Here is a 13867-nt window from a genome sequence, read left to right on the forward strand (position 1 = left end):
ACCACGGAGTAAGTAGAATGGGTAAAGAACATGTAACATGCATTCGTTAACTTGCTTAGATGGGTTTCCCCTTCCTGTGGGAATAGTCCCCTCGACTTTCCTTGGGAAGCCACACTCCTCCGAGCTTTTATCTGCGTGGTTTGGGAGAGCAGATTCCGACCCCTCTCCAGGGTGGCATGTGACCCGGTGCTGGACAACCAGAGCTTTGCACCTTCCTGGGCATGTGTCTGAAATCCTGCTGATTAGCTGGTGAGATCCATGCTAAGACTTCTGGTGGAACATTTTTTTCACAGGACTCAAAGCTGGTAGCATGAAAGCCTGCAGCTCCTGGGGATCAAGAGCTCTTGCAGTCTTGTGGGGAAAGACGGTCCGAAAGTGAAGCCAACACAGATAAAACTATATCAAGAAGATGAAAAGAGTTTGAGTCCTGACAACATGATGTGAGTTGCTGGATCCAGCCATACCTGAAATCCACATCTGGGTTTTTTGTTTATTTGAACCAATGAACTCAGTCACGTGCAACTTGATGACAGCAACATATTCCTCCAGTATGCTTCCTTTATAGCATGACTGGCAACATAAGTCAGATTCCTTCTGAGAAAAAGAAAGTAAGACTGCATTAAGTCTGTCTCTTGGATGAGCTTTCCTCCAGAAAGGAAGAGCAAATTTGGGCTAATGAATGTGAGAAGCGAAAGCTTGTCTTCATTGGAGTGATAAAAATTGCTGTAATGTGAATTCGCTGCCGGAGACAGAGAATTTCATCCAGGTGTTATGACCTATGACCCACTGTTATGAAAGTTCTGGACAGTGGCACAGATGCTCTATTTTTCATGCTGATGGACTTTTTGAGAGAAGGTAGTTTTGTTTCATTCTGAACGGCCATAATGGACCAGCTGCTTATTCAGCACTTTCTCCTGACTATTGTTCTCTCCCATCAAGGGCCAGAAAGTCAGACCTTGCCTGGCCCAGGCAGGTGACATAAATGCATTACTCAGCACATGTGTGCCTCCTCGGAGAGGCAGGAACCGTGACAAATCAGAAAGACACCTCTCCAAAGGAGGCAGCTCCCGCTTCGGCCCCAGGGACTGCAATCTCAGCACCATCTTGACCTATTTTCTGATGTCTTCAGAGGTTGTTTTTTTTTTTAATGTAAAATCTCCTGATTTTTCACTGTTGGCTGCAGTGGTTTTTTTGTTTGTTTGTTTAATTTTATTATGTCGGCTGCAGTGGTTTGACTGGTGTTGCTCCCAATTCACAACTACCTAGATCCTCAGAGTGTGACCTTATTTGGAAACAGGGTCTTTGCAGGTGTAATTAAGGGAAGGATGGAGATGAGCTCACGCTGTATTGCGGAGGGGACCTAACCCCAGTGCAGGTGTCCTTGTCAGAGACTGCAGAGAACACAGAGACACCCAGGGGAGGCTACAGGAAGAGAGGCAGACATGGGATTGATTCAGCCACACGCCAGGAGCTGGAAGAGGCAGAGAGCGTCCTCCCCTAGAGGGTTCAGAAGGAACATGGCCCTTGTCCACACTTCGATGCCAGACCTCTGGCCTTCAGATCAGTGGGAGAATGAATCCCATTTGTTTTAAGCCACAAAGTTTGTAGTAATTTGCTGTACAAGCACCAGAAAACTAATATATTGGGTGAATTTTTTAAAAAAATACTCCAGCTGAGACTTACACAGGCTCAGCACTTCCACCCCCTCCAACCAGTCCAACCCCGTCTAACCCTCTGCAACCCACTCCAACCCTCTCTAACCAGTCCAACCCTCAAAGATGACTACCTCCTTGAGGCCAGCAAGCAGATTTGAACAGGACAGCTCCCAGAACCTGCAGGGGCGAACAGTGTTTTTGTAGTTGACAGAGGGGAGGAGGCCGAGATGCAGTGCTCCAAGATACCCCACTCATTACCAAGCATCTTCTGTCTTGGGAGAAGTGAAGCCATAGAGAAGAGGGGTTTGTTTACTCCAGTGCCTGTGAGTGGACGGTTCTTTGCCTCTGTGTGTGAGCCTTCCTTGCCCCTGGGGGGTCTTTCTGTGAAGCCCCCCAGGCTGGTTATCGGCTCAGTGGACTGGACATTTCTCCCCACTTCAAAACCTCCTTGGCACACTGGACCGGCCAGACAGCCTCTGCCCTGGGTGTTTTCTGACTTGACTCCCCAGGGTGGGATGCCTGGGGACCCGCTCAGCACTCCCCCTTGGGCAGCCCGGCAGCACTCAGGGAGTGAACGTCACACTTGGCAGGGGGCACGGGACCGACGGATGAATTATCCCCCTCTGCCCAGGCAGACACTTCTGAGATGCATTTTGGAAGATTCTTCCAAAGGACCCACAGAATCCAGTGCCAGGAAGCTGTGGTGGCAGCAACCAACTTAGTAACTTGTCTCTTACCTGCTCTTTCCCTCTTCTCACACCCCGTCCCCCACTCCTGCTTTGAGCTCCCACCACAGGCTCTCCTCAGGCTGACCTAGGCTCGGATGCGGTTCTGCCCTCAGAGTCAGGCTCAGGACTCTGAAGCAAGGGCCAGCCCCGGATCCTTATGTGTCACAAAAGAAAATCCACAACCCGTCAATCCCTCTCATGCTACACACGCACACACAACTATGCACTTGTGCTCTATCTCAGTAGCAATGGGAAAACGCATCAGCCCATGTTACAGGAAAGGACCCTGTGCGCAAGACCTGTAATAAAGCTAAAGACAAACGCAACTTATATTAACCCTAACGTATTTTAAGTGGTTCTCGATAATTTTGTTGCCTTTGAACCTAAGAGGTTTCAGAAAAATGACTCGAGGGACCACATGACATACAAACGTTTTGGTAAATTTTATTTTTTGTCCCTGTACAAGTTTAATTTTTTAAAATTGAAATACAACTGCCATGTAACTTTGTAGGTGTGAGGTGCACGACGTGTGGATCTGACACGTGTGGGTACTGCAATACGACCGCCGCCCTGGCCTTAGCTAACACCTCCACCACCTTACAGAGTGACCAGTTCCTTTTCGTGGTGGGAACAATGAAGATCCGGTCTCTTACCAACCTTCACGTTTATAATACAGCATGGTCGGCTATGATCACCGTGCTATGCATCACCTCTCCAGGATTTATCTACCTACCAGCTCCCAGTTTGTAGCCTTAAACAACATATTTTTTCTAGTAGAGGCATTCAAAAAACGCCTTAGCAGTTTTTGAAAGTAGCCTGTAGTTCCGCTTTTAGCCACTAGATGGCAGGACAAAAGAGACCTGGCCGATGCTAACGGGCTTAGTTGCTTGACAAGAAGGGGCAGGGATCTAAAGGCAAGTGGTTCTCCCCAAGTCTTGCTCTGCATTAACAGCCTCACCACCGGGATCATGCTACACTATCATCTTATACTGTTTCCACCACAGTCCCTACACTTTCAGCCATGTTATTGTTCGCCTATGCGTTTACTGTCCGTCTCCCTCCAGGAGAGCTGGGACTTTGTTCTGTTCACGGCTGCACTCCCCCCCCCGCCCCCAGATTTAAGAAAGAGTCAGGTAGCTCAGGGGTATTTGTTGAATGATAAAAGATAGACAGATGAATGTGACATCTGATCCACACTAATGGGCCAAGTCTCCTCTGACTGTCCTGTTTCCAAAGGCACCACGCACAACTCACTGTGAATGACAATCTGCACTTAATACGGAGTCCGGGATGTTTGCAAACTGCTGAACTCCATGGTCTGGTTTATGTCTTTGAAATATCTGAGCCCTAAAGAGCAGTAAGCAAGAAGTCCTCTGGGTCTAACTAGCTTGGATGGAGTTTAAAATAAAAAACAGCAAGCATAAATCCACTCGGAGGCTCCGGTGATCATGCCTGAAAGGTGTCCGTCCCTTCCAGCTCCAGCATCGACAAATGACTCATGGAGCAGTGAAGCTGTAAATTCTGGTGAACTGAGGTTTCTTTAGATAAATCACCCATTTGCAATTAGTCAAAAGCAGTCAAAAAAGATTTTGCTGGGCTTCTGGGGAGTGCTGTGCATGTTATATCCCTTGGACTGAGAAAGTGGGTGGACGTGAATAGCAGGGCCGGGATTAGGGTGAGGACAGTAAGGCTGAGTCCTGCAGAGCAAGGGGCTTATGGCCCCTCTCTCCATCTTCCAAGTCAGCAATGGCATGACGGCCCTCTACTTCTGTCCTCACTTCTGACTCTGAATCTCCTGCCTCCCTCCTTCACTTACAAGGACCCTTGTGATTCCAAGTCTCCCCAGACAATCCAGGATAATCTCTCCATCTCAAAATCCTGAACTTCATCACACCTCCAAAGGCCCTTTGGCCATGCAAGGGAACATATTCACAGGTTCTGGGGATAAAGACACGGACATCTTTGGGGGTGGGGGGGTATTACTTAATCTATGACGATGCCGATCTAAACTTTAGCCCACGGTTAATAGAGAATGGAGAAAAAACTCACGGTTTATTGCTGGCACCCAAGAAGCCCCATTAGCTTTAAGAGGCCACCTTAAGGGCCATGTGCCACCATTTCTAACCTTGACTGCCCTGTGCTAGTCACAGGCCACCTGTCCCATGTGCACCTGTTCAGTTAAAATGTCTTCCAGACTGGACACCGACAGCACCATCAGGGAATCAAGTGACCGTGCACAGGAAGGGCAATGAGGCGAGCCCGCCGGCCCCGTGACCGGAGACAAGAAGGGCTCCCACGGTGTGGCTGTTTCACCTCGGCCCCCGGCTACACCAGCAACCACGCCTGCAGACAGTGAGAGTGGGGTCAAAGATGGCAGTCAGCGGGTGGGGCCCTGCCGACTCCGTGATTCAGGGAAGCACACATGGGGGCTGGACGGTTCAGGCAACCTGGGCACAGGGTCCCGCCAGGTGCGAGGAGCCCGCCATGTGTAGTTTCAGGAGGAAGGGGCCTTATCAATACGTAGGGGTCTATCTGGCAAATACCAACTGCAGGACATCTAAAGAGCCTATCATGGGGGCACCTGGGTGGCTCAGTCATTAAGCGTCTGCCTTCGGCTCAGGTCATGATCCCAGGATCCTGGGATCGAGCCCCGCATCGGGCTCCCTGCTCCGCGGGAAGCCTGCTTCTCCCTCTCCCACTCCCCCTGCTGTGTTCCCTCTCTCGCTGTGTCTCTGTCAAATAAATAAATAAAATCTTAAAAAAAAAAAAGAGCACGTCATGATGCCTTTGTATCTCAGTAAAACCAAAAACAAAACAAAAAATGTCAGAAGCCCGTCTGCCCCCCAAATAAAGTTTAACACTCAAGGGTCCACCTCTCCGTAAGGAAACTCCCTTTCCTGGCACACTTCCTGTCCTCTCTCCGAGCCTTGGTTCCCCGTGGACGCCAAGCCCTCCCCCCAGAAAGGCAGTGAGAGCAGGAAACCGTGACCATCTCAGCCCACTTTTGCTTCACGATGTCACTCAGTGCCAGCCCCGAGCTCCTCGTCCCGAGTTCCCCGATGGATTCTAGATCGCAGAGTGGCCGTGTGGATGAGGGTTCTGTCTGGCAGAGACGGGCCCCTAGCTGGGGCTGCACTGTTCAATACGCCTTAATAAGCAGAGTAAACGTTTAACTCTCAATCGATATAAATGGCCTGCTGTAATTTTCTTGACTTCGGGAACATGGGATGGAGAGAAACGAGAGTCCCGGACGGAACGCGAGAAGTAAGGAAGCGGACAGGACCATGCTTGTTTCCTTGGCATCGGGGGCCCCACCAGCGTGGGATTTATTTATTAATTCTGATTCTCAAATGCTAGTTTGTTCTTGTCCACGTTTGCACCGAGTGAATGTATGCAGTAATACGAAGCATAAAAATTCGTGTCTGGATCTGCCAAGAAATCTTTAATTTTGTTGGCTATTAGCACCACCGGACCTAGAGGAAGCGACGGCACTTGGATGTGTTGGGAACTTCTCCTGCAACATGTCAGAACCTCGCTCGCCAAGTGGCTTCGACCTTCCGGACCCTGGGTGGCCGGCCAGCCAACGCAGCGGGCAGAGCAGCGGCCCCACATATGTCCACGTGCAAACACCCGAACACTGTGCGGGCACGGACTCGCTGGCTCTGAGAGGGGACGTGGTTCTGGAGCGCCCGGGTCGGCCCGGCATCACCACAAGAACCCTTACGAGTGGGAGACGGCGGCGGAAGAGGCGGCCAGCGTGATGCTGTGTGGCCTGCTAGGCAGACGGAGGGAGGGGCCCTGTCGAGGGACGCGGGCACCTGCCCAAAGCTGCAAGGAAACGGCCAGAACCTGGATTCTCCTGGGAGCCCCCGGAGGGGAATGCAGCTCTCTCGGCTGCGGAACTGTCAGAGGTTCCGTCTCCACTGGGGGAAGCCGCCCAGGTGGGGGCCTGCGTACTCATTTTCCGGGGCTGCGTGGCCAAGTCCCACAGAGTGGGGGGGTCTGAAACACCAGAAATCCCCCTCTCACTGCGGGAGAGCCCCACCACCCCTGGTGCTGCGGGCAAGCCTCGGCCTCCCGTGGCCTGTGGACACCTCAGTCCGGCCTCTGTCTCCCTGGTGCCCGTGTCCAGCGGCCCTCTGCCCAAGAGGACACAGTTGTACTGGATCCAGGGCCCACCCTTAATTCCACCTGCCACGATCCTATTTCCAGGAAGGCCACAATCAGGCTCTGGACGCACATGACTTTTGGGGGACACCATTCACCCCAGTACTGCAGCCAGGCCCTTCTCTACCAGGACAGACCCCAAGAGGTGGCTCTACCACGAGGAGCGTCTGGGCTCTCACGCCCTCACGGCTGCATGTGCACGTGTGGGGGGCGCCCGGCGTTTCCTGCACCCTTCACCCCTTGCATTTCTGCCTGAGGCTTTTGCCAACAGAGTGAGGACACGGGCATGTCCTCCACACACTGGGGCCCTCTGCAGGCGTGCGCCCTGCCACATGGGAGCGGCCTCCAAACATTCCCACCTTGACTCTTCTTCCCACTCAGGGGACCCGAGCCCAGCCCACCCGAGGCAGCGAGGACACCGCTTCGGTGTCCAGCGCTCTGCTGTGCCCCTAATGTCCCCTAAGGCAGATGCTAACACCTCCTGCAGCTTGTTCCTCCACTCCAGAAACAGGGAGGATGAACACGGAGACCTCCCTTTACCTGGCCCTTAGGCGGGGGAGCAGAGAAGCTAGAAATGCAAAGAAGGGCGCGAAGACGGACGGAGGGAGGGGCAGAACTGAGGACCAGCCCCGCCCCACAGCCCCTGCGACAGGCCCTCTCCTCTGGGTCCCCACAGGGCAAGCGGGCGCCTCGTCCACCTGCACACCCAGTGCTCCGCAGCCGAGCTCCCCACTCCCCAGAGGGCGCTCATCTCACTCGGGAGAGACGTGGGGCAGGCGCGGTCTCTGCGGGAAGCACCCTCCACCCTCACCTCCTTGACCTCAGATCCTGGGAGCGGCCAGGGCTACGTCCCTCCTCCCCGAGGCTCACGAGCTCAGGCGTCAAGCATCCCCTCCCCACAGGTGACTCCAAACCTGGATCTCCAACCCCAGGGAGTCATCAGTCGGGCAGGAAGCCCTTCTGGACGTGTCTAGGCACGTCTCCAGACTCGGGCTCTGCAGATGCTACTAATGGCTGAGAAGCTGACTGTTTTTAAGAACAAGTGCGGAGGGCAGCTGGGATCCGGCCTGGGGTAGTTAGGGAAGGAGGCGGAGGCTGTACCAGGGACGGGTCCTAGACGCCTGTCCAACTCAGCCCCGACCGCGGCAGTCCTGCATGTCAGGGGGCTGATCGTGCGCTTCTTGAAAACACCAGGTGGTCTGCCACCTCCTTGGCTCCTCTTCTGACCCGTTTTGCTGGATCCCAAAGCCTCTGGAAAATCAGCATGGCGCAGAGGAGAACAAGGGGGTTCCCGCCAGGTCCCCTCCCCTCCCCCTTGGAGCCCGTGACTCGGTTGCTCCCCCGTGGCTGGTTAAGTTGGTAGGACAAGACAGAGCTAACCCCCAGCACTGTGCTGGCCTCCCTTCCAAGGAGCCCTGGGCTGCTGGCCCATCTGGAAATCAGCAAACACTGATTTTTCAGTTAGGCAACCTTGCCTCGTGTGACTATTTCCCCCTTTGCTATTTTGTACTTCTCCTTTATTTAACATGTTCTGTTTCAATCAGGCACTTTTTATGTCCTGTTTCCTCGAAAAAGCCCTGTTTCCAAAGGAGCAAGGTGTTACAACAAACATTCTCAAGCGTCTACTCAAATGACTTCATTCGACTTGAAAAGTGCCCATCAAACATGTGGCCTGTTTTAGTCATAGTGAATCACTTAGTACACAGGAATTTCGGGTTATGACAGCACTTTGTTCCTCTTTACTGTGCTTTGATTTTCAAGGGATGCGGTCGTTCCGTACCAAGTGGAACAACTGGGTAGCACTGACGAGCATCCAAGCTGTATCACCGAGAATCTGGAAGCCACTGGAGACTGGTGTAATTCTGAAACTCTGTGATGTCACATACAGAGGGTAATGCGTTCGATCCACCACCAAGGGGCATCTCAACCTCTGCCTGGTGAGGTGGCGGGACGCCCACCCGCCCCCCGGGTCCCAGAGAAACAGCAGGACATACAGACGGGGCCATCCTCACACGCCACGGACAGGCGTCACAGGTCCACTCGAAACCAGAACAAGGTTCTGTTCCCACAAGCTCACGTAGGAAAGCTCCATCTTATTAAAACCTGCTCTCTGGATCTGCCCATGATACTGGGGAGAAATAAAGAGCCCCATCCCGTCCTCATTCAACAAAGGCCAGGTGGGAGCGTCTTCCAACAGAGCCCAAACGTGTGCTCTCCGAGGACACACAAGCTGAAGACACATCAAGTCTTCAGGGTGGGCACACCATTTCTAAAAACCTCCCACGACCAGACATGGGTGTTGTGTATTTTTTTACTCGATTACTGCTTAGTGCCATAGGGTGAACTCGATCACCTACAACCTCAGGGCAGCTGAAAGACTACAAGGCTGTCACTCTGATTTGCCAGTCCACCAACAAACTTGGGAGACTTTCCTGGACGGTGCCCGCAGAGACCCAGGGAGGCCCCTAGAAGGGACCCCAGGTCCCGCCTCCACGTGCCCGGGGCATGAACACCGCGACGTGCACAGGGCAGGGACAGCCTGGACCCATCACTCGACCTTCTTTTTCCCTTTCCTCACTACTTCCTTCAACAGAAAGAATGTATTTTTGACAGTATGGATTAACAGTTTTCAGTCTATCCTGAAGACATAAATTGTATCTCTAGTGGAATCTTTATTTATGGGATTGGTGCTTTTCAACCCAAACCCACAGCGTCAGTCCCCCCGAGAACAGTTGTTTGTCTTCGCTCTGCCCGAACTCCACCAGTCACAGGATCTCCCTGCCGTTTTCTATACTGTGTGTTACAAACAAACAACAGTGCAGAGGTTTTTGTGTTTTCTTCCTCCAGATATGAAACTGTTTTAATACAGAGCAGGTGTAAGAGTCACTATGTGGGAGAAATCAAAGAGCTGTGACAGGAACAGGTGATACTGTAATTTTTGTCAACTGCTGACTCGGGAAACTGTACCCCCCACGTGGCAGTTTGCGACCCCCATGAAGTAGTTAACGGGTCTCACATTTGAGGGGCTTTTAAAATAAAGTTACGCCAAAAATACAGCAACAGACAGACAACAGTTTATTTAACAACATTCGAGCCCCCACATCCAATAAAGAACAATCCAGAAGCCGGTGACATCACACAGCTCGAGTCCACAGGTAACGTGGAACACTGCCAATGGTCTCAAATGACACGGATTCTGTTCCAAGTCACGGTTCCTAACGTTCCTCATGACTGGTCTTCAACCTCAGTGGTGTCCAGAGGAAACGACCCAGAAGGACAGACGAGGCGAGGTTTCAAACCCTGTATGCTGTTTTGTAGCTTGAGCTAGGACACACGGTCTTAAATATTTCCTGATGCGAATTCTTTCTTAAGAAAAAAATTCAACGTCAATCGCTGAAAAGAAAAGTTGTTTCTGAAGCAGCAGACGAAATATGTTCACCACCAGCCCGCACCGACAAGGGCAATGGTGGGACTGGCGGCTTATGAAAGAAACTGTCAATGTGACCTGTACACAAAATCTTTGCACATCGGACTTTTCTCTCTTAAAAAGCCCTCCCATTCCTCAAGATAAGTAGCAGATGTTTATTAATCAAAAAGGAAAAAAAGTGAGCTCGTATGGTCTGCGGGGAGGAAACGGTAACCCGCGTCCAAGACGTCAGGACGCTGACTGACACGCACGGTCTCCCGAGGCCCCGGCAGCTCCGCTGCAGGCTTCCGTCCGAGGGGTTCACGGCGGTCCGGACGAGGAGCCCGCGTCTGCTCCGGGAGGGGAACCACGGAAAGGCACTTACCCAGCTCATCTGGGAGGAGAGGAGACAATCCAGGGACACGCGCGTGGTCAGGAAGTGGGAGAAGCCTCTCCTGCTCAGCGCACGGCCGCCTTCAGTCCACTGGTTGTGGCCTCGGGGATGTCAGGTCCTCCTGCCGGCAGGCGCCCCGCTGGCCCGCGACCGCTGCCGGTCGTACCTCACAGAAACGATCAGGAAAAGCAGGAGGGTGGCTCCCTGAATCGCGGCCAGAAGAAAGAAGTAATAGTTCAGATGGCAGCCGTTAATATTGCCTGCAGAGAAATGAGGAGAAAGCCCGTCAGCTGCACTTAGGGACTGTTCAAGATTTTATCTATTACGTTTGGTTCCCAGCAAGGTCAGGGTGACTTAAAAAAAAAAAAAACAAAAAAGAGAGAGAGAAGAAAATAATAATCTCTCTGTAATTCAAAACACACAGTATTTTGCTTCTACAACCGCCACACACGCCGCTCTGAAGCCAGCTGTCTCTACCACGGCTCCGGGCTGGGGTCTCTGCCGTGAGCGGGCCCCCCTGCTCCTCAAACGTCTCCCCACCGGACGACGGAAGGATGAGACCAGGAGCGTGGCGACAAGACCTACTTCTGACCACACCCTCCCGAGAATCCATGCGGCGGCTGCAGAGAACCGTCGAAGTGAACGAGGAGGGCGTCACTGTGTTCACCGGCCCTAACACAATGTCGAGAAAGGCTTTCTTTAAGTTTTTCCAGTACAGAAAGTCCGGGGAAAGTGAACAGCGCTACTGTGCTCCCGCCCCCTCAGAAGCAAGCACTGGAGGGATCGGTGTTTCCTCCCAGTCTCCCCCTGCAGTGCTCGCTGCTGGGGGGCTGCCGGCTGGCCCGGCGCGCACTGCTGTCCTGAGGACCAATCCCCATGCCGACCCTGAAGGCCATGTTCTCCGCAGCTCGGGTCCAGAATCTGGGCACTTATCAAGGCCACACTGCGGGACAGCCCGGACACCACGTCCAGTGAGGAGTTCCGGATGCCCTGTGCCGGTCAGCAGCTCCTGGACGGTAAGCACCCTCCCTCGTGTGTGCCCGTCACAAGCCAGGGTGGACAGCTGACATTCACTCTACATACTATATAGGAAGACAGAGTTTATTTTTTAAATTTTCCCCCAAAGTTCAGGTTTCAGCACCCTCGAGGTGATATGGGTGCACACGTCATCCCAATGGCTAACATACCGATGCTCCACTCTGCCCCAAGCACTAAGCATGGCCCTGCACGCGCACTGTTCCGCTTAGTTCCCAATACATCCAACCAGGCTGAAGAGGTTACACACACAGACGCGGAAGCTCAACCAACGAAGCTCAAAGCCACCAGCTTGCCATGTCCGGCTGCTCCCCGCTCTGTGAAACGGGGGACACAGCAGCTGCTGGGGTCAGTGTGAGGAGTAAACGTGCGGGTACCGGACCCCGCACAGGACCCGGGACATACGAAGGCTTTACGTTGCCCTCCTGTTACCGTCCTTACTGTACACGTGGGTCCAGGACCACCAAGTCCGTAAACTGGGGTCTTTCTGCTGGAGTTTCTCAAGGGCACCACTGACCACAGCACTCAGTGTGGAGAACCAAGAAGGATGTGTGCAGAAAACATGATGTTTGTACTGGAACATCCAGAGCCGCTCACAGCACACTGCCCTGGGCTCCCTACAAAGCCTGACCCCATCACCATGGCCCACAGGTGTCCTACCACTTACACCGCTTGTCACCCACTAAACAGGGTGACGCATTTCTCGACAGATGAGCGAAGACATGTACTTGGTCAGCAGTGTCTCCAGAGCCGTGCTCTCTCTCGGGCATTGAACGCAGCTCTCTGATTTGCTTATTAAACAATCGAGGCTTCTGTTCGCCTGAAGGGCTTTGTGAAGCTGGGTTGTTCTAGAACTTCCCTTCTGTGTCTGAACACATACTAACACCAACGTTTCACACTGCTTGTATTCGTAAACACAGTTAATGGTGGATATAACATTCGTACAAGGCTCGAGCAGGCTGCAGAAAACAATGACTTCCCACGTGGATCGGTTTGTGAAGGGATCTGGTAATACCTGAATTTCCAGCAGACCATCTACAACAGGTAGTTAGGAACAGTGACTGAGGGGCGCCTGGGTGGCTCAGTCATTAAGCGTCTGCCTTCGGCTCAGGTCATGATCCCAGGGTCCTGGGATCAAGCCCCGCGTCGGGCTCCCTGCTCGGCAGGAAGCCTGCTTCTCCCTCTCCCACTCCCCCTGCTTGTGTTCCCTCTCTCGCTGTGTCTCTGTCAAATAAATAAAATCTTAAAAAAAAAAAAAAAAAAGGAACAGTGACTGAGTCCCCACTGCAGGCCAGGCTCCGTCCCAGGCACTGGGAGGCCCGCACAGCCTTCGTGGATCCCAGGCCTCACTGTGGCCACTGCTGTGTTAGCTCCACGGAACCGGACGAGCTTGCTGTCGGGGACACCGATGATGTCATTACACGTGCAGATACTGAAGTATGAATCTCCCCAAATTAAGGAGTCATTTCAAACTTCTGAAGCTCCAGCGCCTGGGTGGCTCAGTGGGTGACATGTCTGCCTTCAGCTGAGGTCATGATCCAGGGTCCTGGGATCGAGTCCCGCATCGGGAACCCTGCTCACTGGGGGACCTGCTTCTCCCTCTGGCACACACACTCTCTCTCTCTCAGATAAAGATGTAAATAAATCTTACAACTTCTGAAGCTCGAAGCTGGCGTGCCAAGAGAACTACAGTTTTCCCTGTTAGGGTCGGCCTGTGTGGGATTAGGAAGGGTGTTCAGAAACCACAATTACTCTGTGCTTCCTTGGGCCTCTTCACAGACCGAAGGACAATCGCACCTAAAGACAGTAAACTCTAGGAGGTTGTTTATGATAAGACAGACTCCTGGGCCCCGGAAAATGAGCTCACATGTCCCCCCCAGACATACGTGTGAGAAGGTCCCCAGCAGCTTTACTCATGACAGCCTCACACTGGAAACATCACAAACACCCAGCAAGAGCAGAACAGATCAATGAATTGTGACTGACTCATCCACCGGCTACTCCCCAGAATAAGAAAGAACAGATTACAGGGGATGACTCCCAGACGAAACTGTGGAACGGAGCCGGCCACCACGGAGCAGAAACAAGAAGGCGTCCACGGTGCCCAATGTCGCAGTAGCAAGGACCTAGCGGAGTGGTGAGCGGACTGACTACAGCAGGCCCCAGGAAAGCCTCCCGAAAGGTCCTGCATCCTGATCTGGAGTAAAAACATTTCGAAATGTGCACTTAAGATTGGTATGCTTTAGGGGCGCTCAGTCAGGGGAGTGTCCGGCTCTTGATCTGGGCTCAGCTCATGATCTCAGGGTCATGGATTGGGCCCACCTCGGGCTCCCCACTCAGCGTGGAGTCGGCTTGGGGATTCTCTTCCTCTCGCCCTCTGCCCTCCCCCTGCTCGTGCACACTCTCTGTAAATCAAATCTTAAAAAAAAAAAAAAAAAAATCCTTAAAAAAAAAAAGACTGGGGTGCCTAATAGTCTGAATT

At 52.8% G+C, this 13867-nt stretch overlaps 1 protein-coding gene across 1 annotated transcript in view; it reads right to left on the bottom strand.

Annotated features, from left to right (window-relative positions):
• Positions 1 to 8500: 8500 nt before the first annotated feature.
• SLC15A4 (solute carrier family 15 member 4) overlaps positions 8501 to 13867 on the bottom strand; it is a 28300-nt gene continuing 22933 nt past the window's right edge. Inside the window, exon 9 of the mRNA XM_032396378.1 lies at positions 8501 to 10610. Coding sequence (XP_032252269.1) covers positions 10462 to 10610 — 149 coding nt within the window. The 3' untranslated portion in view covers positions 8501 to 10461. The remainder of the gene's footprint in view (positions 10611 to 13867) is intronic.

Source organism: Phoca vitulina, unplaced genomic scaffold (assembly GCF_004348235.1).
Source record: "Phoca vitulina isolate PV1807 unplaced genomic scaffold, GSC_HSeal_1.0 scaffold91, whole genome shotgun sequence".
In the NCBI taxonomy this organism is placed as follows: domain Eukaryota; kingdom Metazoa; phylum Chordata; class Mammalia; order Carnivora; family Phocidae; genus Phoca; species Phoca vitulina.